Source organism: Panthera leo, chromosome D2, assembly GCF_018350215.1.
Source record: "Panthera leo isolate Ple1 chromosome D2, P.leo_Ple1_pat1.1, whole genome shotgun sequence".
NCBI classification, from domain to species: Eukaryota; Metazoa; Chordata; class Mammalia; order Carnivora; family Felidae; genus Panthera; species Panthera leo.
The window spans coordinates 46,728,319-46,754,982 of NC_056689.1; the positions used below are offsets into that span (position 1 = coordinate 46,728,319).

Below are 26,664 nucleotides of genomic sequence, written 5' to 3' on the forward strand. Positions count from 1 at the left end.
GAAGAAACAGTACAAAGGGCCTGGCCTGGGTCTCACGTCTGCTCTGGACCCGGGGAGATCTCGGCAGGCACCTTGAACTTTCAACCCCACCAAGACTAACCACAGTGGAGACAGGAAATTGCCCCAAAGTTATCAAGTGCTTTTACTCAGAGGAGATGGATGGAAGCTGAGCGTTCAAAAAATAACAAATATCTGCTAATGGGGGTGGTATTTAATTGGCTGGGAGTTGCTTACTTTAAGACTCTAAATTTAAATCTCTACTGTCCTATTTTCACGTAAATGTGGAAGTATGGAAACCCCAGTATTACCATTATGGAGCACAGCCATTGCCAAGACCAAGACCCCAGCATTCAGGGTGCCAGAAGCCTCCCTGACTGTATTGGCAGGACCTCAAGATCCAGAAAACTTGACCCACCGTGGTCGAAGCCACTAAAGTCCCCCACCCCACCCCAATCACACAAATCCAGAGCAGGTAGTTCTGGCACAGACTCACCGCTCAGCCATGTCATTGATGACCCAGGACTGTCCTGCCCACCAGGTTGTCCTCAGCATATTTGTCTTTAATTGTCATTGCTCGTTCCTCAAGATTGCAGACTGAAGGCCTCGGTGTTGTGAGCTGAGTTGTATTCCCCAAATTTTCACATGTTGAAGTCCTAACCCCCAGGACCTCAGAATGAGATCTTACTTGGAAATAGGGTCATGGCAGCTGTAATTAGTTAAGATGAGATCATTAGGGTGGGCTCTAATCCTAAAGGATTGATGCTTTTATAAAAAGGGGAAGTTTGGACAGAGAGAAACACAGGAAAGACAGTGAGAAGACACAGAAGATGGGCATCTACAAACCAAGAAGAATGGCTTGGAACAGACCCTTTCCTTGCAGCCTGCAAAAGGACTTAACCCGACTGACACCTCGATCTGGGACTTCCAGCCTCTAGCACCAGGAGATACTTTCTGTTGTGTAAGCCAGCACTTTGTGGTACTTCGTTGTGTCAGCTCTAGCAAACAAACACACTCCATTCCAGGATTTGTGTCCCCGTGCGACCAGGAAGAGAGGGCGTCAACAGGGTGGAAACCACAGGGATTGTTCCTTTGATCAGAACGGCCAGAACTTTCCCTGACATCCAAATGCTCCCATCCCTGTGACCAGAGGCGTGCCGCCTAGAAGGGGAAGCCTGTGAGGAAGGGAGTGAGGCTGGCCAGCCAGCAGGGCCCGAGGGCTGAGGCAGATGTCCTCTGCCCCCTAAAAGGCCTGTAATATGCTTTCTGGGAGAAGCAGCCCTGATTTTCAAGGCAGGGCTGAGGAGCACGTCATTAGAGGCTTTTGCAGAGTGAATTGGGGGTTTGCTAAAATTTGTGGTCCTTCCTCTCTCCAGCACAGCCCGCTCAGTTCTCCCATTCATAAAACCAGGTCTGCCTGCCAATGAGTCAACACTGGAAACCCACCGGAGGGCTGTGGTCGAGACACAGGAAACAAAAAGCCCCAAAGAAGGCTGGCCTCCAGGACTGAAACACAATGCTGCTGGCCCAGCAGCCTCAGGCCTGGGCATGACACCTCGTGCACTGTCCCCCACGTGGGGCCAGGACAGGACAGGGACACAAGGTGTGCAGGCCCTACCTCCCTGATGGAAGCATCTTCATGTTCCATCCCCTAAAGCCCTGGCAGTGTTATCCTTCCAACCAGCCAGCCAAGGAGGGAAGAATTCAGCCTTGCCAGCTTCTACTGCCAATGGGAAGGAAGCCACTGTGTGACAGTGTCATCTGTCAGCTGACAACTTAGAGCACCCTGCCAGATGTTCACCGTCCCAAATGCCCACCACTTGGGCCCATGCTAGGGTCTACACTTGCTACTTTAGCTGACTTGTCATGTGCTCCTTGACTTTTCTCCTGCCTGGGCCAGGCGTGTTCCAGGCAGCGTAAGTATGTACCTCGGGAGAAGTGGCCAGGGTCCCCAGCGGAAGCAGCATCTCAGACAGGACCCAGAAGGAAATGCAAGGTACAGCCCCACACCCATTAAGATGGCTACTACAAAAAAAGAGAGAGAGAGAGACAGAAACTAACAAGTGCTGGCAAGGATGTGATGACACGGGAATACTATTCAGCCTTAAAAAGGCGGGGAAACAGGATGGAAATGGATGATCCTTGAGGACATTCTGCTAAGTGAATCAGCCAGCCATAAAAAACCAAATACGGTGTGATTCCACTCGTATGAGGTGCCTAGAGTAATCGAATTCATAGAAACAGAAAATAGACAGTGGCTGCCAGGGCTGAGGTTGGCAGTAGGGGGGAGTGGGGAGTGGAGTTGGCATTTAACAGGTACAGAGTTTCAGTCTGGGATGTTGTAAAAAGTTCTGGAGAGGAATGGTGGTTGCACCAGTATGAATGTACTTAACACTACTGTGCACTTAGAGTGCTTACGTTGGTAAATTTTGTGTCCTGTATATTTCACCACAATTTTTTTTTAAAAAAAGAAGAAAATCTAATGAAGGGACCATAACAGGCCATAAGAATTCGGGAGACCTCAGCACGTGGAGCTATTCAGGAGGAATGGGAGACATCCCGCCCCGCCCCCGGGAGCCCCCAGGGAGAAGGGGAGCAGTGTTGCTGGGCCAAGAAAGAGACCGAGGCCAGGGGAGGGGCCATAGCGAGGGAGGACCGCAGAATTGCCAAGACCCCACACCATAGCCAGAATCAGGGATGGGGGAGAAATGCCAGGGATTCTAGGTCTTTCCAGGCTGCACCCAGCATCTCCCAATGGTCACACCCAAGGGCAAGTCGGAGAGTTGAGGGGCCCAGGTGATGCAGGCTCTTGGGGATTGTGCCCTCTTGGGGTGGCTCCAGGACAAGTTCAATGAGCAGACAGACAGTCTAGCGGCTCCTGAGCTCCTGGCTCTTACAGTATAATGATGGGATGGGCAACTTAACTTTAGATTATGCTCAGTACCACAAAGAGGATGAACCAGGTACTGTGAGAGAAAGTGGGGAGGGGACACCCCCATGGAATGTCAGGGAAGACCTCTCTGCAAAAATGACACATCTGAACTTTAGACATTGTCTTGGGCAGGGTTCCCCAGAGGAGCAGAACCAATAGGATGTGCACATACAGAAAGAGATTTATTTTAAGGACCTGGCTCTTGCAGTGATGGGGGCTGGCAGGTCTGACATCTGCGGGGCAGGCTGGAGACCCAGGGGGGAGTCAGTGTTGCAGCCGCAGTCCAAGGACTGGGGGCTGAATCCTCCCTTCCTCTGGGGAGCTCAGTCTTTGAGATGCTGCTCACCCGCAGCATGGAGAGCAAGTAATCTGCTTTTCCCAAGGTCTATTGATTTAAATGTTAATTACATCTTAAAATTACTTTCATAGCAACATCTAGATGTGTTTAACCAAAAACTGGGCATGAGGGCCCAGCCAAGATGACACATAAAATTAACCACCACAGGCACCATTACCCATCTGGACCAGTGTGTAGCTCTCACAGGGAGCCGCTAAGTCGGATAGCCTGTTCATACCCTGCACGTCTTTCTTTTGCAGAGAAAAAAAAAAAAAAAATCCCACTTTACAATTGCGTCTGGTCACCAGGAAGGTCTAGTTTTGTGGAAAGAGGGCTGCATCTAACCCCTCTAGAACCGTCACCCAGAGGCACCCGCTGGCTGACCGGGGGACAGTCTTCCTAGCTGGCGGACGATGCAGGGGAATAAGAAGTGCACGGACGGGTTCAGCGACTCCTCGAGCATCGGCAGTGTGCTGGACGATGCAGACAGGGAGGTGAGCAGCCTCACAGACCGGGCGTTCCGAAGCTTGTGCATCTCAGAGGACACATCCTTCCACGACTCCGACCTGACCCTGTCCCCGGATATCACCCGCCAGGTGTTTGGGAGTCTTCACCAGGGAACGGTGAGCCACACCCACAGGAAAAGCGGTATTTGGAGCCAGTTACCGTCACAAGGCACCGAGCATTCGGGCTGGGCAGCCACGTTCCAGCAGCTACCCAAGTACGTTCAAGGGGAGGAGAAGTATCCCAAAAGCAGCCCCCCACTGACGCCAGCCCAGAGGAGACTGGAGGTGCCAGTTTCCGGCCTGAGGAGCAGCAACAAGCCTGTTTCTAAAGTGTCATCGCTAATTAAGTCTTTTGACAGGACTGAGAGCCAACGCTGTGACAGCAGGCCCCCAACCAGTAAGCCCCCGGCTCTCAAGAACCCCCCCAAATTTGCTCCTCTTCCAGAAAGTGGCGTCAACTTCTGCTTCGATTCTGCCTTTCTGACTGTCAGGAGGGTGCCCGCTGAAGTCTCTGGAGCCCATCAGAGTAGCCACCAGCCTGGCAAGAAGCACGGAGAGCAGGAGTCCCCCAAGAACCCCGAGATGGCCTGTCACAGCTCCAGCAGCTTCCTCCCAACATCTGAAAACGCAGCCAATGCGTTCGAGTCAAAGTTCCCCTCTCCTCCCCACAAGCCATCCAAGGGCGAGTCTGGAAGAGGTAAGGAGTGGCCTCGCAAAGGGACCTTTCTTCATAGTGAAAACAGTGCTTTTGAGTCGTGGAATGCCCACCAACCGCGGCTGCCCGAGAGAAAGGAGGCTGCTGACCCTGTCCCAGAAAGCAAAGCCCCCAAGCATTACGAGAACACGCCCTTGTTAAAAGAGCCCCCGGCCTCTGAGCACAAAGTCTCCCCCTGCCAGGCCCGGGCCAGCTGCAGTCAGGAGGAGAGCAGGCTGGCAGCAGGGGCTCTCTCTGCATCGGGACCCTGGGGACCTCGGGATTCGGGGCCCCAGGTATTCGGTACAGAGGGAAATTCTAGCTCCCAGCCCGACCTTCAGGGGAAGCCCACCCAGCCACCATGGAGGAAACCAAAGTCCGGCAAAGGAAAGAAGGAAAGTCTACAAGATGCATCGGAAGAGAAGAAGCAGGCCACCAGAAGAGGCCCAGCCTTGTACACAAAGCACAATCCCCAGGGACAGTTTCCAGAAAACGAGGCTCTTGACATGCCCATGGACCCCAACGAGCATTACAGCCCTCCTTTCAACATCAGTAAGCTTCTGACCCCCATCATACCCACCAAGAATATCCTGGAGCCATCTGACAGCCAGCCGGTGGAGATAACCCCATCACCCTCAGGACAGCTAAACGGGTACCAAGAGAAGGAACCCAGTGAATGTCAGTCTCGGGACAGCTACAAATCCAAAGCCCCTAGCCTGCTGTTCAACCTGAAGGATGTACGGAAGCGTGTCAAGAGCACATATAGTCCCTCACCTCTCTCGAAAGGCCTCGAGGAGAAAACCAGGGGCAAGCAAGAACCCGTGAGCAATGGGATCATCCTTCCCAATGGGCTTGAGGAGAGCCCTCCAAATGAGCTTTCTAAGGAAAGGGCAGCTGATGCCCCTTCTGTGTCACACATCAGTACCCAGATGGACCCTAAAGCTGACCCTGGTACAGCCTCTGTGGACAACTATCTAACTCTTAACTCACCTCCAGCCATCACCCAAGCCCCCTTCTCCGTCAATGGGGAGGGAGCTGACAGGAACAGCTATGAGAAGGACGACGGAGAACCGGAAATGGGCACCACCAGGTCTGGGAAGTATCCAGAGTCGAGGGAACAGTGCCCCAGGAAGCACCTGTCTCTGCGGCTTTGCAGTAGAGAGCCTGAGGCAGGGAAGGCTGCAGAGAAACCAAAGACTCCCAGCCTAGAAAAGGGGTTCTTGAGATCTGTGTCTCAAGAGACAGAACCCGAGAGAGAGGCAGGACTTCAGAATCCAAACTTCAACCAGAAATTCTCCCCAGGGCCTCTCTCTCCCGAGGAAGAAGATGTGTTTTACAGTGACAGCCAATCGGATTTCATGCCATGCTTCAAAGGTAAGGCCAAATTCAGCACCAGCTCTTCAGACCAGTCCTTTGCCTCCTTTGAGGACCAGCAGAAGACGTGGTTCACGGAGAGCCAGCAGGAAGACAGGAGGAATGACGTAAGTGCAGGTGACAGTCAGAAGGACGAGAAGGAGAAAGCAATAGGGAAAGACGAGACACAGCACAGTGCCTTAAGTAACGGGCAGGTGTGCGTGCAGGAGCACAGCCAGGGGGCATCGTCGCAAGAAGGGGAAAGCTCGTCTGGATGTAGACCCAGGAAGTCATCGAGAGAGGAAGCCAACTTCAGAGGCACTTGGATCGCGGGAAGTAAGGATCCAACCGGAGACCCTACCCCCTCGCCATCTTCCACTATGAACAAGCACAAACTGTTTGCAATTAAAGACAACACCCTCAGGGCCACCCCCGTGATAAAACCCATCATGTTGCCCCTCCTGAGGGCCATGTCATCAGAGGACCCTCTGGGCAGCGGCCACAAAGAGGAAGACCTGCCAAAGCCAGGCTGGGGAGAAGAGGCTGGTCTTTGTGGCCCTGAGAGCCAGGAAGTGGCCAACACGCCTACAGCCGCTAACACGCAGGGCACACACTTGAAGCACATGGCCTGGGAGAGCACAGAGGACCACGGGCAGGTGCCAGCCCCAACGGGGAACATCGCATCTCCTCCACTCGTGGCAGAGGCTGAAGGGCTGAAGCCACCCCCAGAGGCTGCACGTCGAGTTGTGGCAAACGATGGCAAGAACAGCTGCACAGTCCAGGGGAAGCTAGATGCTCCAAGGTGCATCCCCACCATCGCTTTGCCTGAGGGCGACCTGGAAGACCAGCCACCCCCACAGCAGCCGGGAACCTGCTGGGAAGAGCACACACAAGATTTCAAAAGTCACTTATTGTCTACACCCCGAGCAGGGCCCCCGGGGAGAAGACTGGTCCCCGGTGAGATGGCAACTTCCCCCAATGCCAGCTCCCCGGATGAGAGCAGCGCGTGCTCCCCTGCCGCCAGCAGCGTCTGGGACGATGCCTCCCAGGCCCCCCGCGAGCTGGGCCTGCTGCCGGGGGAGCCTCCCCACACCAGTCCCTGGGCCAGCCCCCACTCTGCCAGGGTGGCCCGCAGGGAGGACCTGACCCACGCCCTCACGTGGGAGGCTGGCTCGGACCCCCAACTTGAGCCACCTGCAGAAGACCTCAGGACACTTTCTCCAAGAGGCTTGGTGCTGGACACGGCCGCCGGCTCAGCAGGCCTCCCTGAGAAACCAGAACTTCCCGCCCCACTGGAGAGGGCGGCCAGCAAGCCTCCTGCAGTCCCACCCAAAACAGAGAAGGCCCTGCGGCGGGCAAAAAAGCTGGCCAGCAAGAGGAGGAAGACCGACCAACTGCAAGAAAAGCATGGCGAACCCCTGGAAGAAAAGCCGTGCCTGGAGGACCTTGAACGAGGGCCACCAGCCCCCGGAGAGAGGCCCCGACCCAGGTGCCCCGGGGTCCGCTCCCTGCCCCCTCCCATCCACCGCCACTCAGTGTCTGCCTTCTCAGAGCCCATCAGGAGGCAGCCTGGGGGATCCCAGTCCCTTACTCCCCTGCCCCCTTACCCTGCCACCCAGAAGGTTCTCCAAGACCCCCAATCTGGAGAGTACTTTGTCTTCGATCTGCCACTCCAGGTGAGAATCAAGACCTTCTATGACCCCGAGACGGGCAAATACGTCAAGGTCTCCATCCCAACCTCAGAGGGGGGCTCCCCGGAGCCACCCCCGCCAGACACTCCGGATGCTCCCTACATGCTGTACCCCCACTTTCGGCCCCTGCCCGTGACGGCCTTGATGCCTCTGCGCTGCTCCTCTCAGCTGTCTGCCCCCACCTTCCTAAATCAGGGCCCTCACACCACCGAGGCAGCTGGGCCCGGGCCCCGGAGGGCCCGAGAGGCCGGCCTGCAGCTTCAGCTGGGCCCTAGGCCTAGAGGCGACCCCACCCGGCACTCTGCAGGCCAACGCCCTGATGCTCCTTCCCCAAGCCTGGGGGAGGAGGGGGGAGATGCCCCACGCCTGGGCATCATCTCCACCAACGACCTAGAGGACTTCGCCACAGAAGGCATTTCTTGAGAATTGCGTCTGATTAACCTCCCCGCCCCCAGATAAACCCAGAAGAACTTACTTCCCCTTTCCCCAAACAATACACACACACACACACACACACACACACCCCAACACATACTTAGCCATGTGAGATCCCTAAATTCCCAAAGGAAGTAGGGATTCTGAGAAAACCCCACCTGAAGGGCTTCTCTCCCTGGGAAGGTGCTATTTGCATGACCGGGTCCCTCCCAAGCCCCTTCCCAGATCCTGGATCTGCTCCACTGACCCCCTCTCTCTTCCCCTCCCTTAGTCCCTGGCCTCCTCTGGCTATGCCCCTGGGGCGGGTCCAGAGGATTCCTAATGGCTGCTCTGCCCCAGCTGCCCACCTTCTTCTTCTCAAGGGCTGGCTCATGCAGTGAGCAAACTCCCAAGGCCCCCAGAATCACTGCACTGCGCTGAGCTGAGCCCTGCCCGCAAGCAGACCACCCAGCCCAGCCCCTCCAGGTCCAGCGTGGTATAGACAACAACTCCACCCTCGATCCAACACAGCAGCCATTTCCAGCTCACTGCAGGCAGAGATGGCTGAGGACTGACCCAAGGCAATCTTGCAGAAATGTTTATCTGGATAGAATGGGTTTTCTTTACTGAGGAAGCTTTCCTCTGAAGGCTATTTTCTGATCGACAAAAGGCTACCTTTTAAAAAGTGAAACACGTTTGCAGATGTGATTCTGTCCTGGACTCCTGTCTCTCTTCTCTGGGTCGGGGTGGGTCTCCACCGGTGAGTAAAGTGCCTTGTGCCTCCCAGGCCTTCCATCACCACCGGGACGCAGGGGCTTCGTGTCTGAACAGAGCAGCCTTGGCACCCACCACGGTCCCGGTGTCTCTCCTTGAGCCCTCAGCACCTGTCCATGCCGTCTCGGGGCCAGGCTCTCCATTCCTGTTGGGAGACAAAGAGGAGGAAGACCCAAGCCCACCATCAAGGCTGGCCCAAGGAACTGAGTCAGGCCCTAGCTGTCCCAATCTAGTGACCAGTGCCTGTGCCCTGTACTCAAAAGGAAATTGCATTTCCCCGACTCCCTGACCTTTGGGGATGTGGAGGGAAGTATGTGAATCAGGTCAGGGGAGCAAAATACAATAACTGTCTCTGTACTTCTGAGAATAGAGAGAGTCTGTGAGCCGATGCCCACTGCGGGCAACTGTGCTAAGAAGGAAAGCAGGCCTGTCCCCACAGACTTCCACCCAGAGCATCTGCTGAAGCAATGTAATTCTTGTGCTATGGGAAATACGGGAGCAAACACGTCTCCCTCTCTGTTTAGAAAGGACAGCTGTCAAGGCAGCTGTCGGGACTATGCTGCCCACATCCCAGGGGACCCCACAAAACGCATCATCCTGGTTCTTTTGGCAAAGATAGCTGTTTCCGGGCTGGAAACAGACGGGAAGGCACAGAGCTCACCAAGTCCCGGACTCGCACAGATACAAGGACTCTGAGCATATTCCTGATCACGATTTGGACTCGGGATCTTATACCCGTTTGTTTTCCCAATAAGTACGGCCACACCTTAATTTCACTGGGCAAATACTACACAAGTCCCCCAGCTCAGGGCCGCGGTGAGTCAACCAGATGCTTAGGCAGGGACAGAGGCAGGCTGCTGTCCGAGAAGTGTGGTTCCCAGGAGTCACCCACTGGGATGCCAGTGAGAAGAACGAGCTGCAATCTTGGCTCTGCCACCAGGGCCAAGCATCCCCTCACCTTGCTTTCCTCTTACTCAAACATGGAAAGTGATACCTCATCTTAGAATTCTCAGGGTCCAGGAAAAGAATTGCCCCAAAAAAGTAGAGTCCCTTAATTAAAAAACAACCATAGTGGTAGTAACGACATCCCCACAAGGAAAAATATACTTTTCTCAAGGGGAGCTTATGTTTGGCGAGGCAGCCATCTTCTGTCTTAGAAACAATATAAGCAGGGCTACTGATGGAGCTAAAAGCATAAAGGTAGATATTTAGAGATCAAGGTCAACTTCCCTATGAATGCACAAAAGGAACAGGGTGTCTGGCAGCATGCAACATGCACACAGAGAGCAGGGATTCCTTGGACACCTGGCTCCCCAGCAGGTCAGCCAGAAGGAGGGCCTCCATCACTTACAGCAAGGTGCCTATATTGCTAAGAAGCAGGTAATGCTTCCGAGGGACAAAAGTCAATGAAGACCAACTCAGTTGTAAATGCCGTTCTCCTCCTTCCTTCCTCCCTCCCTCCTTCCCTCTCTTCCTTTCTTTTTCCCTCTCTTCCTCCCTTCCTTCCTTTTCTCTCTCTTTCTCTCTATTTTCCTCCTGCCCCCCTTTTACAAACATTTTTAGAGTTCCCACCCTATGCCAAGCACTTCACTGGACACTAAAGATATACCATGATAATAAGATCTGGTAAAATCTAACAGAGAAGAAAGATAATTATAGTCCAGTGTGGTAAGTAATTTAATAAGGTGGTCTGAGGAGCACTTAACTCAGCCTGGGAAGAAAAGGGGTTTCCTACAGGAAACGGCACCTACACTGAGTTAGGAAACACCAAGTAATACATCAGCTTTTGAAGACACCAGAACTTCCCAGTTTTTATCTAGCAAACGAAGATGACATTTGTTAAATACTAATAGACTTCCCTTACCATACCAACGTACAATGATTTAGCTAATTGTTACTTAGCATTTTTAACCAACACAGGAATGAAACTAGTGTAGCCTCAGAGGATAGACCTTTGTTGATATGTCCCTTCAGTTTCTGAATTAATATTTCACTCCTCTGAGTTGCCCAGAAAAACCATTATTTCTACCACTGTGTTTAATAGAGCAGTGGTGAGAATTGTGAAAACATATTATTTGTAGAAATTGTGGGTCAAGGCCATGCCTACATCTTCTATTTAGTGCACGGGCCCTCCTATGAGTTTTGGCCCCTCTACATGTTTCTGGTAAAGGTACACAGATGTAGAGTACCTCAAGGGAACAATCAAAGGTCCTGGGGCTATTCAGTGGAAAGTGACCAAGGGTTCACATTGTCAACCACATGGCATGTGCCAGCCCTGGAGCCAGGAGCTTTGAGACTGGCCTTCATCCTCAACAGACCTAGGAGAGGTACCCTCATTAGCCTCATATTACCATAAAGGAAGCAAAGGCACTGAGATGTTGAGTAACTTCCCAAAGTCACACAGTCACTGAGGGAGGGAGTCAAGCCAGGAACTCAGGTCACTCTCACTCTTACTGGGTGGACACCCCACTCACGCTTCTCTAAGTGTGGCCAATGGATCGGCAGTCTCCACATTACCAGGGAGCTTGTTAGAAACCCAGAAGCTCGGTCTGCATTTCCACGAGATTCCCCGGTTATTCATTTGCACATTAAAATTTGAAAAGTGTTAGGAGCCTCTGGCCCAGAAAGGAAAGATTTCAGGGACATGCATCCAGGCCCTCATATCTACAACTTTGCCATGGGCACGGGAAGAGAGCCTTACACGTCGGGTGGGAGAGTTGCAGGGAGGCTGGTTCACACCCACTACAAGAAGGGCATGTCTCCTAACTACAGCCTCCACATGGCTAGAGTGGCTTAGGGGGCACAAAGCCCCCCGTCACCAGAAATGTGCCACAGAAGCTAGTGAACCCTTTTCTAAGACAGGGATGGATTCAATGTCAGATGGGTCCTAATGACATCTTTTGAGACCGCAGGCTGCATGTGGGGCTCCCGTATAACAATGTCATGAGTCTAAAGTCTAAACAGGGGGTGCCCCCAGGAGTGAAAGATATGAGTGAGACTTTGGTATTTGCAAGAGGAGCTGTAGGCAAAACCCAAATTCTACGCATGTGGAAAGCGCTTTGACCCAGATAACACCACAATGTTACACACAGTTGTCTTGTGTGGACCTTCTACACCATGCGGATATGTAGTCCCAGTTAAGCAGAGAGAGCTCCGGGCCCTGTCACCGGAGCCTGTCACCATCTGCTTACCTGTCCTTAGTACCACCATAGCAGGGCCATCCGAGCAGAGGCCTCCTCCCTGCATTGGGACTCCACATGGATCCATCACTGCATTCTGGTAGTGCTTCTCTCCCTCACCTGCCGGCTCTCAGGAAGGAAGCCTAAGCCTGTCGGGGCTTTTCCATCACCCAGGCAACTGTTAGCCAGACAGTTCCGGCTCCACTGCTGACTCCCCTCATCGGACACTCTAGGTGTGGGAAAAGGACAGTTGTAAATGGAGAAGCTCCCCAGGAGATTCTGCTATACCCTGATTCATAAACGCAGGTTTCCCACACGAATGGCCTGGAGCTGCCCAGGCCCAGAGTTCCAGCCAGTGGAGACCCTTCAGTGGAGGAATCTGAGGAGGAAGGACACATCTGGGTTTGCCTATGGGCAGGGAGGACACAGAGACACTCCTCCAGGAGGAAAACTGAGGACAGGCAAAGGCACAGCCGGTTCTAGCACTGTCCATGCAGCCACCAGCCCTGCCCAGAGCCAGGCCCAGGCATGCCCGGAAGCTCTGAAAGGCAGCCATGGACTGATCTTCTCAGAAGAGAGGAAGAGGGGCATTGTGGGGAGCGAGGGCTCCCTTCCAGCATGGTGGAGCCGGTGACCTCACTACACAAGGAGATAATGGAGGATTAAGGTGCTATGCACATTATCACCCCCAAGCAAAGCCAGCCTTGCTGTGTTCATCATTCATCCAAATGCAGTTTCATCTGTAAGCCCTTTCACTGTCCCAACATTGTTCTCAAGCTCCTCCTGGGTCCCAGCCCTGACCTCCATCTCTCGTTGCCATTCTTCCTGAGCTCGGAGATGCCCCTTGCTCTCTTTAGAGCCCTCTCACCACTCCCCCGCCTTCATAATTTGCCAAGTGACATTGTTGGTGCCTGCCATCCTGTCTTCTGTGGTCAGTCCTATATTTTCCCCTGGATTTGGAAAATTTGGGGCTGATGTACTCTTCTTTCACATTTACAAACTCTAGATGACATGGTCAGTCTCACTCTGCATTCCTATGCATTCAGCAGCTCTTTCTTCCCTGCTGATCAAAATGGAAAGTGCCAGCAAGCCAAGTCAAGAACTAACCAAATGGTCTGCTTCTAGCAGAGACTCTTAGTCAACACTCCCATTAGTGGAGCCCCCATCTTGCTCTTCCTTGAGCTGCTAGCCAGTTGTGTGCTGTGTTAGGAGTATATGGAGGGCCCTCTGTCCAGCCAGGCAATCACTGCACCAGGCAATGTGATTTCAATGACCTCCCCACCTGTCGTGACCCCCATACATCCACCATATCTCTTCTGCCAAGTTTGCTGATTTCCCAGAACGTGGGTACCTTCTGATGGAAATCTTTTGACCAGTGCTCAACATCACTATTCTTGAGGAAAGTGTAAATCAAAACTACAAAGAGGTATCACGTCATATCCCTTAGGATCGCTAATATTTAAAAAAAAAAAAAAAGGCATTGGCAAGGCTGTGGAAAAATTGGAACCCTTGTCCATTGCTTGTAGGAATGTAAAATGGCGTGGCCCCAGTAAAAAACAAAACAAAACAAAACAGAACATAGGTTACTCAAAAAGCTAAACATAGAATTACCAGATGATCTAGAAATTCCACTCTCAGGCATATGCACAAAAGAAGTGAAAGCAAGGACGCAAACAGATATTTGCACACTCATGTTCAAAGCAGCTTTATTCACAAGAGCCGAAAGCTAGAAGCAACCCAAATGTCAGTCAACAGATGGACAAAATGTAGTATATCCATACAATGGAATATTATTCAGCCTTAACAAGGAAAGAAATTCTGATACAGCCTATAAGGATGAACCTTGAAGACATTACGCAATGTGTAAGAAGCCAGTCACAAATGGACAAATACTGTATGATTCCACTTTTATGAAGCACCTGAATAATCAAATTCATAGGGGCAGAAAGTAGAATGGCGGTTGCCAGGAGCCGGGGGAGGGAGGATGGGGAGTTGATGTTTATTGGCTGCAGAGTTCCAACTGGGGAGGATCAAAAAGGTCTGGAGATGGTTGGTGGTGAATGTACTTAAATGTACACTTAAAAATGGTTAAAATGGTAAATGTGATGGTGTGTATATTTTGTCATGGATTAAAGAACAGAACAAAAACATAAAGCCTTTTGACCAGCACAGACATCCCATTCACCTTGAGGCCCCAGAACAGCGATGGCATTTAAAGGAAACCATGCCCCCCAGGGGGACAAAAACAGACTGGGCTCCACCTTCTCCTGGAGACAAAGGCACAGGGACCAGAGAAGGCAGAATTCGGGACTGTGGCCCAAATCGTGAAGGGATGGGAGCCCACTCAGACCCACACTCTGATGATAGCAGTGCAACTATCCCTGACTCCAAAGAGAAAAATGGATGAAGAAAAAACTCCAGGGCTCTCCCCCATTCCTGCCTCCCCAGCTTAGAGCCACATTGCTGACTTCCTGGTGGCCCAAGCCACAGGCCCCATCTGCACTGCTCCCAATCTCCTGCCCCCAATTCAGTCAGACCTCAAACCCATCCACTCTATCTCTAGGCCTCTGTCAATATGCACCATTCGTCAGCGCCCCACCACTACCCCTCACCCTGACTGCTATTAGAGCCCCCTCTCTGCCCCCACTCCTCACACAGACCCCTTCCAAACCACCCTCCCCAGAGGGAATCCAAAGACCTAATGCCCCACCCTGATCCAGAATCTTCCTGGACTTCCTGCTCACCTCAGCAAAGAGCCAGCTCCAGAGGAAGACATGCCTCCACACACTGGGACCTTGGATCTCAATGGCCTCATCACCTGCCTCCTTAGAATTCAGTTGTCCTGGGCGCCTTTGAGTTGACCAAATGGGCCATTTCCAGCCCTTTGCACATTCTTTGACCCCCTCCACATTCTTTGACCCCTCCCCAGGAGGTTGGGCCTGTGCCTCCTTGGCCACTGGTGTGTGCCCAATAAGATAGAGTTGGTGTGCCAAGGCCAGGTCAAAAAACTCCACGCCACAATCACCAGTCCCTGGAAAATACACTCCTCAAGTCCCCAGCTGCCACAGAGCCGTCCATGTACCCTGGCTCACTCTGCTGTAAAGAAACCAACACAGGCCCATGTTCAAATGGTCTGGAGAGGCCCTGAGACCATATGGAAAGGGAGAGACCATGGTCCTCCTGTTCCAGCTCCTGCTTCTGGCTCCTGCTCCTGAGCCAGAACCACCTCACCAAGCCATTCCCAGATTCTTGCCCCATAAAACCGTGAGAGATAATAAAGTGGTTGCTGTTATTTTAAGCCATTAAGCTTCAGAGTAGCTGGTGACACAGCAAGAGGTGACCAGAGCTCTCTCTTTTTGTCAGCCTCCATTCCCTGTCAACTCTCACCTTCTCCCTGCCAGCCTCCTCTTGTCTAACTCCTGTTACCCTAAGGTGCCCCAGCTTAGACACCATGCTCCTGACCATGCACCTCACGTCCACCATGATGTGTGCTCCTGCCATCACAGCACATATTTTAACTGCCTATTTAACTGTCTCCCTCACCTATTCAATGGCCAGTTTGGGAAGGAGGCATCTTGCCTGTCCACATAATCGCTGCATCCCCAGTGGCTAGCGCAGTGCAAGATCCAAGGCGGGCAACAGGCAAACATCATTGAATTCAGTGGGATTCTTACTTTAAATGGAAGTGTTGAAGCCAGTAAAAGGGATATTTTGGGAAAGCGACTAACGCCATTTCGACCTTATTTCCTCATTTTCCCACCTAGCTGTTGCCAGCATGTAGATGAGTCAACCCCATCCCTAACCAGAGCAGGCACTCCGCTCCCCTGCCCCTGTATCATGGGCAGCCAGGCAGGCTGTGGCCCCACAAATGGGGTCTCAGGGACCTGAGGCCCAGGAACAGATGTCCCACAATGGACCCCATAAGTCAGCATTCACATTTATCTAATGTTCTTTGCTGAGAAACTCACACCTGCCGACCAAAGGAGGCCAAAGACTTGCCCCGTACTCACAGCGATGTGCAAAACCCAAATTAGAAATGAGTTATTTGGTTTGGCGATGAGGGAAATAATGAGGACATTAGACAAATTGTATTAGGTGAAAGCTGCGAATGAACCTGAATTCTGTATTTCTTGCCATGGGAGGGCTCGGCATCAGACCGCTGTCTTCCAAAGCATTTCATCATGTTTGGCTACCAGGTGGGAAGGCCAGGCTGGTATAGATGGGGTTTAACTCTTAGGTCACTCAAAGAAAATTAAGCCTGCTCTCTTTCGGGATAAGGAGGGTAAATTTAGCTGTCATTCTCTCCTCGCTTCCCCTCAATCCAATGATACTGCCTAATTTTAGTTCCACGGATGGAGAAATAAATATTATTACAGGGGAAAATGGCTTTAAAAGATAAACAGCATCACTACCTCAGGGGGCCACACATCTAGTTTAACTGTAGGTAGTATTTGAATATTATCAAGCATGGAAGAGCTTTAGAAAGTCCTAGAGGAGACACTGCTTGACATCTTCACATCTCAACTTCTCTATGAGTTTTTGAAACAGCGTGATTCTCAAGTTTCTTGGGAAGTCAAATCAGCCACTAAGATGTCCCTAAAAGTTCCAACCGCTCCCTTTGAGTGTGTTCTTGAGGAGGCTTCAAGAACTTAAAATTAGAAGACCGCAGCTAAGAACATTTGTTAAAGGACCCCTGACCACACCATCTTCCCAGAGCATGTTTCATGCTAACAACACCGGCCCACCCAGCCCAGGGAGAGATCTTTCCCCCCAATCTACACTCTGCATAGCAGTGAGGGAGGGAGCAGGGCAGAAGCCACCAAAAGCAGGAGGAAGGAAAGGAAAAGACATGCTATCCCCTCCAAAAATTCCCATAACATATTTGAATCTAATCTGAATTGTCCAAGCTTTGGCAGAAAATGCTAAGAGAAAGGGTTTTTCTAAGTAAATCTGAGTCCGTTGTTGCTGGCCCTGGAGAAGATTTGCTAGGTCCAAAATACACTCAGGGCAACTCCCTTCTGTCACTTGAGCAGGGACTCCAGAAAACCAGAAGAGATCTGTCCCTCCAAGGTGACATCAGTAGGCCCATCCAATTTGGCCATTTTTATTTAAGAGTCTTTGGGATTTTTCATGGAAACTCGGTATCAACAGAAATTGTCTTAAAAAATAATTTTATCAGGGGGCGCTTGGGTGACTCAGTTGGTTAAGCGTCCAACTTCAGCTCAAGTCATGATCTCAGTTTGTGAGTTCCAGCCCTGCGTCAGGCTCTGTGCTGACAGCCCAGAGCCTGGAGCCTGTTTCAGATTCTGCGTCTCGCTCTCTGCCCCCTCTAGCTCATGCTCCGTGTCTCACTCTCCCTTTCTCTCAAAAATAAATAAACATTTTTTAAAAAAGAAAAGATAATAATAATTTTATCAGGGTGCCTGGGTGGCCCAGTCGGTTGAGCATCCAACTCTTCATTTTGGCTCAGGGTCATGGGATCGAGCCCTGCATTGGGGTCCACACTGAGCATGGAGCCTGCTTAAGATTCTCTCTCTCTCTCTCTCTCTCTCTCTCTCTCTCTCCTTCTGCCCCTATCCTCTGCTTGCTCTCTCTCCAAAATTTAAAATAATAATAACAATAAATTTTATCATATTTCATGAATGATCTCCTAACTGAATTTACCAAACATTGAAATTAACCTTTATCACTACTAAACTACATGTGGTGAAAGTATGGCCTCCTTTGCCTCCCCTCTTGGCTTCTTACACATTAAACAAGTTTTAGACACTGGACAACGGGCAGCATAGAACTGTGATCCTGAAGAGAAGGAAAGCAGATAAGGTGAGCCCCATGATTTCACCAGCTTATTGTCTGGAGGCAATTTCCAGGCCACCGTTCAGGGAGGGGAACCCAAACAGAGCCCAGCAGTCTGGCTTTGTAGATACAGAGATTAGAATTTCAAGAGGCCAAGAATACCAGAATTTTCAGGGCACAGTATTAGAGATGAAGGGTTTTACAGAAGGTAAGCTCTGGAAATTTGGAAAAGGGATCCCCTCGAGTCTTCGACCAAGTATAAATATGCATATGTTTGAGAGGAAACCACCAATGCTGGGGGAAAAAATCACCAGAAAATGCATAGATGGAACAATTTACAGGCTATTACAAAGTTGAGAATAGTTCATCTCCCACTAATTAGGATTTAAATGCCTCCTAAGACACAGGGAATTAGGTAGAATGTTTGTGGGGTGGGGGTGGGGGGGGCATCCCCTAAGTAGTGGAGCTAAATAAATCTTAGAATAAAAGCTCTGGGGCACCTGAGTGGCTCAGTCGGTTAAGTGTCTTGGTTTCAGCTCAGATCACGAGCTCATGGTTCATGAGTTCGAGCCCCACATCGAGCTCCACACTGATAGTGTGGAGCCTGCTTGGGATTCTCTCTCTACCCCGACCGTCTGCCCCTCCCCCGTTCGCTCTGTCTCTCTCAAAATAAATAAATAAACCTTAAAAAATTCACTACATCTGCCTTTAAAAAGCTGGAAGGCAAGCCCAAGCCTCTAAAACTCCAGTATCCAATATGGTAGCCACTGCCAAACATGGCTATTCAATACTATGCATGAGCCATCTAGAAAGTGCTCAAGAGCCACATATAAGTAGTGCCTACCATTTTGAACAGCACAGATTCTAGAACGTTTCCTCATCAAGTTCTAAAGGATCCAACAGATTCCAAGTAACTGAGTTGCTTATCAGACAAAACCCAACTCCACTTAAAGGAATGCAATAAAATCCAGGCAACCAGCAAAATCACAATGTTCACCAGCCAATCATATATTACCATGCATGCAAAACAGCAAGAAGATTCATAACAGGGGTGTCAGGGGTGGGGGACCATTCACTAGAAACAGACTCTGAAATAAAAGGAGGAATGGATGAGCAGATGAGGAGCTAAAGCAGCTATTCTAAACATATTAAATGTACTCCAGAATGTAGAGGAAAACATGAGCGCAATGGGGAAGGAGATGTCAGATGTAAAAAATTACCCAATGGATCTTCTAGGGTTTAAAAATACAGTAGCTCAGGGGCACCTGGGTGGCTCAGCCGGTTAAGCATCCGACTTCAGCTCAGGTCATGATCTCGCAGTTTGTGGGTTCGAACCCCACATCGGGCTCTGTGCTGGAAGCCTGGAGCCTGCTTCCGATTCTGTGTCTCCTTCTCTCTCTGCCCCTCCCCCACTTGTGCTCTGTCTCTCTCTATCAAAAATAAACAAATGTAAGGAAAAAAAATTCTAATAAAAATACAGTAGTTCAAATGAAAAGTACACTGGATGAGATGAAAAGCAGATTGTATAACCAGAAGAAAATATTACTGAACTAGAAGATACAGCAATAAAAACTACAAAATAAGACACATAAAAAGACTTTAAAAAATTAACAGGGCATTGGCAACTTGTGGGACAGTATCAAGAGGTTTACGATACATTTAAGTGAATTTTTTTAAAAAAGAGAAGACAGGGGAGAAAAGCATTAAAGGAATAATGACTTCTTTATTCCAAATTTGGTAATAATTATAAGCCCAAAGATCCAATAGATTCAACAAATCTCAAGTAGAATAAGTATAAAGAAAACCATGCCAACCAATTTTTTTTTTATTTTAATTCCAGTATAGTTAACATACAGTGTAACATTAGTTTCAGGTGTACAATGTAGTGATTCAACACTTCCATACATTACCCGTGCTCATCACAGCAAGCGCATTCCTTAATCCCCATCACCTATTTCACCCATCCCCTGCCCACATCCCCTCTGTTAATCGTCACTTTCTTCTCTATAGTTAAGAGTCTGGGACACCTGGGTGGCTCTGTCGGTTAAGTTATCTGACTCTTGATTTCAGGTCAGGTCATGATCTCACGGTTCATGAGTTCGAGCCCCGCATTGGGCTCTGGAGCTCTGCACTGAGCATGTGGAGCCTGCCTGGGACTCTCTCTTCCTCTCTCTCTGTCTCTCTCAAAATAATTGAATAAACTTTAAAATAAAAATCCTAGTTCTTTAAGCAGAAGGAAAATGATGCCAGATGGAAATCTGGGAATCTGGGTTTCCACTGAAGAGTTGTAAGCCCTAAAAATGATAACTATGTGGGTAAATTTAAAAGACTTTTCCTTGTAATGAATAGATTTAAGAGGTACTTGTTTAAAGCAAAAATAGTGGCAATGTGGGGTGGGGTGCAGAGCATAGGCAGAAGTAACATATATGTCCACAATAAGGCAGAGGATGGAGAAAGGTAGAAGAAAGAAAGCTGTTGTCAGGCTCTATAGCATAGCTATAGAAAAAGCAGGAAAATCTTATTATTACAATTTAGAGTCTGAACTGCAAACCTCCAAGCAGCCACTAAAAATCAAAGGAGATATAGTTAATAAGCCAATAGTAAAGATGAATGAATATCACGTGGCAAGAAACGTGAACAGATTTAAATTACACACAGAAACACGGACGGCTTACTGATTTAATGTTCACAGGCATCAACTCAAAGTGGCAGAAGAATAAAAAATGTAAAAAAAAAAAAAAAGAAAGAAAACTGGAGTGGTAATATTCATACCAATCAGAGTAGATTCTAGAATGAGGAATAAATAGGGACCCTTTCGTCATCATAAAGGGGCCCATTAATCAGGAAGACATCACAATCCCAAATGTGCCTGCATCTAATAACAGAACTCTAAAGTAAATGAAGCAAATTGAAGTCACGGTGAACTAGCATTCCCTCCCCACAGGATCGGCAGAATAATAAATTCCAGCAATCCCAAGTGTTGGCAAGGACGCAGAACAACGGCAGGTCCCACAGGCTGCTTGTGAGAATGCAAACTCGTACACACACTGTCAGTTACCTGTTGATGTGTGACGAAATACCACCAGCCTCAGTGGCTTAAAACCACAAAGGTTTATGTTCACACTGAATACCATGGGTCACACATGTGGGAGCTAAGATGTGGCTTAGCTGCAGGCCTCTCCTGAAAGTGAGTCGGGATGTCTGTTAGGGCTACGTTCATCTGGCCTTCCTGAGCCGAGGAGTCTGAGAGGAGGTAGAGGTCTCTCCTCAACGCCCCAGAAGGGAAGCCTGAGGACCTGCAGTGAAAGCAATGACCCGACCCTTAGTTGGACATCAGAGGAGACGCCCCACCTGTAAGGAGCTCAGGCCCAGGCCTGGAATCAGGCTGCCTGGATTCGCATCCCTACTGGACCACTTCCTCAGTGACTGAGCCGGTCACTCTGACCCTCAATATCTTCATCCGTAAGACAGAGATCATTCTAACCCCAGCCTTATGTGACGGCAGTAAGGATTAGGTGAGTGAGTGTCTGCAAAGCACTTAGCCCAGTGCCCAACACCCACGACGTGCTCATCCGTTTGGTTCCCTCCGCTGTAACCCCTCACCGCTCAGCAGACGCCTCACAGTCTGGTGGCAGCCTGGCTACAGACGACCCCTCCGGACTGGGCCAGGGGCTAGGTCCTGCCTGCCCCAGCCACAGCGCCCATTCCGGGACGCTGAGCTCATTCATCCGCTGGCTTCCTTCCACCAAGCAGGCCTGGAAAAGCGGCGAGAGGCAAACCTCCAGGAGTGCAGGGCCCCGCGGCACCTGGGGGACCGCTCTGGATTCTGCTGCGGTGGCAGCTGGAGCCTTGCACACGCAGGAAAGGCCCGGGTTTAATAAAGGATAATTCCTAGACTGAGAGACTGAAGGGGAATTGGATTCAGATGACAAAGCGGACGCGGCTTAATTGGAAAAAAGTTACTCCCTCCTTCCTCGGGCCAACCCCAGGACCAGAATCTGAGAAGCAAGCGTGGCAGGAGCGGCCACGGCCTCCCAGAGCGGCCTTGCTCCTGAGGCAGAATCGGAGACACTGTCTGATCTGTGGCCCGGCCAGAGCTCTTCTGGGACGGTGTCCTGGGCTCGAACTCGGGCCCCAGGCAGAGAACTCCCTTGAGCTCCCTCTGAGAAGTGTTCACTGAGGAAGGAAGGCTGATACTCTGCCCAGAGCTCCTGGGGCAGGCCCTGGACTTTGCAGTGCCTGGTGTGAGAAAAGCCAGATGCCAGAAGGATTTAGGCTCCCACCAGCACCCCCATCCCACCCACAAGGGCTCCTCAGTCCTTGATGTCACTCTCTAACCTTGTCTCCTTGCACTTCTACAGTCTCTCTAGCCACTCGGACCTCTCGTTGCTCCTCTAATGCTGCAGCCCCAAGGCCTTTGCACTGGCCACAGTGGCTGTTTCCTTTGCTTTGAATGGTCTTCCCCAGACTGTCCCCTGGCTCTTTCATTCCCTTCCTTCAAGGCTTCATCTTCTGGATCAGGCCTACTCTGACTGCCAAAACCTACCCACTGCCCACCTCATGCCAGGCTCCCCTCCCTTATTCCTCTTTGGTACTTTTTCCACATGCACATCACCTGCTAACATACTACATAATTTAGGATTGAATCATGCCTATTCCTTATTATCTCTTTGCCCTCTGTGATAAGATAACCCACAGAACAGGGATCTCTATCTGTATCCAAAGAAGCTAAAACACAGTAGATGCCTGAATGCATAGTATATGTGAATATGTGTTGAAGACAGAAGGGAAGAAGGAAAGGAGGAAGGAAGAAGGGAAGGAAGGAATAGAGAATAGGGAAAGACAGGGTATCTGTGACTGGGTTAAAGGAGAAGCATCCCTTAGCCAGCATGGAGGAGGCAGCTGGTCAGTACCACAGCAGCAAGGGAAATCTCCAAAGCAGACATTAAGGCTATAAGCTCTAGCCAGCCACCCCTCCTTTCCTCAAGGAGCACGGCTCACCCTATAGGAGCCTGGGGAGCCCCTTACAGGTAAGCTGTTATTCTCTCCATTTTGATGAAGAAAATCTAAGGTCCAAACAGTTCAGCGCATGCACGGAGCTGAGCTGGGATCCAAACCCCAGGTTTGTCCAACTGCAGACCAGACCTGCTCTGCCAACTCCGTGGCTCTGCAAGGAAGAGCCCAGCCATGCTGTGCAGCCCAAACCAGTGCAGGGGGGATCAGAAGGAGCCCTGAAAGGGCAACTGGACGCCCTGGGAGGAGCCAGCCTCAGAGAGGTCAGTGCGCTGCACAACGGCTGGAGCCACTTTCCTCACGAGGCATAACTACATCCATCCACAGAAATGGATGGCTCCCCACAAACCTTTAACTGTCAACTGCTTCACCCCTGCAGCTCTCCACCTTCTCCATAAACGCAGAAGAGGTTCACTTCATAGCCCATTTAGCTCTCAGAAGTCAGACAAGGAACAGGTGCATCAGGAAAGATGCATCGTACATAGGCAGGTCATACCAGGAATGAGAACACCACCTTAAACCTTGGCCTTGAGTCCTGCAGGTTTCGGGCCATGCCTGGAGGCATGGCTGCCATCAAGGGCACTGCAACAGAAGGTCAAGTTCACTCAGAGTTAGAAAGCTCCATCCTGGGACATAGCAACCTATGTCAGACAGCAATAGTGGGTCCAGCAGTAAGGGGATCTCACACTGGCTGGTGGCGGCAGCGAGTGGCCCACACCTCCAGGTCTGCAGCAGGGACATCTCTCCAGCTCGAAAAGTCTGCCGAGAGTGTGATGTTACAAGATGGTGCTGAGGGAGGGGCAGGAAGGGGAGCTCAGGGGTGTTATGACTCAAGGCCCCCTGGCCTCCTCATTCCAGATTCATCCCATTAGTAAACAGAAATGACTCTTTCCCATAAAGAGGGACTCCAACTGCTGCCATTACTAGTCACTGGCAAGAAAACTACCAAATAAAGAAAAGACTGAATGACAAATCTACAGGAGGGATGCCCGACAGAACAATTAGATGTGGGAGACAAACATTCATTCACAGGCATCACCACAAGTCATGTACTGTGAATAAAATAGACATTGAGCTCCGTCAATAATAAAAGGAAAGGAACCCCAGCCTTCCCCACCCCAATAAAGTCACCCACTGTCCCTCAGCCTTGGCATTGAGCTCTAGCTGATATCAGCTCCAAGACTGGTGAGGCTGTCAGACGATGCCACAGCCATGGAGAGACACCCAGCTCCCTTTCTCCTGCTCCTGAAACCAGGCAGGACTCGTACGATCCCACTGCCAACTTACATTTGGGTCCAGCCCCTCCTTGCCATGCTTTAATGAGCCTCCCAACTATTTGCGCAAAAAATTATTCCAAAACTCAACGGTTCAAAACATTTACTGTCTCACAGTTCTGTGAGTCAGGAATTGGGCATGGCTTGGCTGATATCTGGCTCAGGGTGTCTCATGAGGTTGCCACCAAGCTGTTTGCCAGGCTGTGGTCTTATCTGAAGACTTCTGGGGAAGGGTTTTTGCAAGCTGACATGACGGGCCTCTGATCCTTGAAGGTGCTCACTTGAGGCCTCCCTCAATGTCTTTTCATGTGGCCCCTCCACAGGATGGTTTCATGACTCATCATCTGGCTTCCTTACACACACACACACACACACAAACCCTGAGCGAGCGGTCCCCAAGATGGAAACCACCGTCTTTTCATAGCCGAATCTGAGAAGCCACATCCCAGCCCAAGTGTCCATCGATAGATGAATGAATAAAGAAGATGTGAGATACACACACACACACACACACACACACACAGGAATATTATTCAGTCATAAAACAGAATGAAGCCTTGCCATTTGCAACAACATGGATGGAAATAGAGAGTATATGCAAAGTGAAATAAGTCAGTCAGATAAACACAAATACCACATGATTACACTCATACATGGAATTTGAGAAACAAAACAAGTGAACAATGTGGGAAAAAAGACACAAACCAAAACGCATCCCATAACTTCTATTCATTAGAAATGAGTTAGGGGCGCCTGGCTGGCTCAGTCGGTTGAGCATCCGACTTTAGCTCGGGTCATGATCTCACAGTTCCTGGGTTCGAGCCCCACGTCGGGCTCTGTGCTGACAGCTCGGAGCCTGGAGCCTGCTTCAGATGCTGTGTCTCCCTCTCTCTCTCTCTCTCTCTGCCCCTTCCCTGTTCTCACTCTTGTCTCTCTCTCAAAAATAAATAAATATTAAATAAATAAACATAATAATAAATTATATAAAAATAAATAAATAATAAATACATATGTTTTTTAAATACTTTAAAAAAAAAGAAATGAGTTACAAAATCCAGACCCTGCTCAAGGGAAGGGGATTAAATGGGAGGTGGGCATCATTGGGGGTCATTTTAGAAGCTGTGTGCCACACTCACTACATGTGGGTGAGTGGGGTGAAAAGATGGGGCCGATGGTCAGAGGAGCCTGCCGGCTGAGAGGAAGCCAGAGAACCAAAGTAGGTAAAGGAGAGGGAGAGAAGGAAGAATGGAGGGAGGGAGGCAGGGAAAGAAGGAGGGAGACAGGGAGGGAGGTGGAGGAAGTTCATACAAGATGTGATATTTTCTCCCCAAGTTGTGTTACATTTCCCCCAGCGGTACAAGATGTAATGAAAGTAACAAGGAATTTAAGATTTGTGCTAACCCCACATCTGCTCCTTAATTCCCCCATAAACATGCTGATGCAGATTCCAAATAACAGAGAGTAAAGGGGATCCTTGGAGAAAATGGGGCAGTGGGTGTGGCCAGCAGCCCAGGCCTGCTGGTCCACACCCACCCTCTTCTCTCCCAGGACCCCTCCACCCATGCCCACTCCCCCTGCACCCACAAGAGAGGGTGGCCCATAGAGAAGTAGGAACCAAGAAACAGACCACCTTTTCGGTACAAGAATGAGCCAGCCCAACTCATATGGCATCTGGGGTCCCCTCCGTCCTCAGGGCTCCTGCTCACTGGCTCACCCCAGAGGGGCTGTGGCTCCGCCTGGTTCCTGGGAGGAAGGAGCTCGGAAGGAACATGGGCGTCTGGCCCAGGACTGCCAGTGGGGAGTCAGCTCTGAACAGACATCTGGAGAAAGAGATATAGACATTAATGAAAGTGAGAGAGTAGCCATGCCATCCATTTCCATGAGTAATTGATGACCACTTAAACTGTCAGGAAGGGCAGAGCTGGAGCTCCGGAAACCAACAGAGCCAGGGTGGTGGACAGCCTTGGTGTGCTCCCCGAGACAGGACAGAGGGGCCCCAAAGGCCCTTGTTACTCTGTCCAGGACCTCCTAAGGACTCTCACATTTTCTTCCACGTCTTGTCCTCATTCTGCTACCTACTCACGCACCTCCCAGGAAGCCCAGGAAGGGCAGAGTAGGGTCAAGTTTTCCTCACTGTGGTGAGGGAACAGCAGGAGGCCCAGCCAGGACAGTGGAAGACTGAATCGGACTCATGTCCCAAAGGCACCAGAGCGATGGTGTGTAGCTGGCCTCCAATCCCTCCCCATGTCCCCTCTGCCCACTCAGCTGCATCAAGGAGCTTCCTTGCCCTCTGGCTTCTGTTTGAGCAATGGACAACTGGCAGGAATTAGGGCAGGAGGAAAGTGGGTCAGGAATATGTACTCCCCTGACTCTCTTGGTGGAAGGCTGAGGGCTGGAAGTGTCTAGATTCTTCTCCCTGATGCTCCTGTCCAGCAGCCCTCTCCAAGAGACAGAGCCTACTGGTTCTAGTGCCCTCCCATTGGGTTCAGGGATGGGAATGGCTCCCACCATTACCAATCCTTCGGGGCTTTACCACCTTTACACCACCTACATCCTTGAAAACAGTCCATCTCTTAAGATCTCCTCCATCACGCATGGGAGGGTGCCTGCTGGACCCTGACTGCTAGAGATGGGCTAGAATCTTCCAAGAGCTGGGAGCTGGTTGAGATAAGGCAGGAGTGATAACTGGACAGAGGGGAGGAAT

General features: G+C 50.5%; 1 protein-coding gene across 1 annotated transcript; it reads left to right on the forward strand.

The window, feature by feature from the left end:
- Positions 1–3,534: 3,534 nt before the first annotated feature.
- CD2H10orf71 (chromosome D2 C10orf71 homolog) lies at positions 3,535–8,636 on the forward strand. Its single transcript, XM_042909036.1, has one exon. The coding sequence runs from the start codon at positions 3,680–3,682 to the stop codon at positions 7,931–7,933; it is 4,254 nt and encodes a 1,417-aa protein (XP_042764970.1). The 5' UTR covers positions 3,535–3,679; the 3' UTR covers positions 7,934–8,636.
- Positions 8,637–26,664: the final 18,028 nt, after the last annotated feature.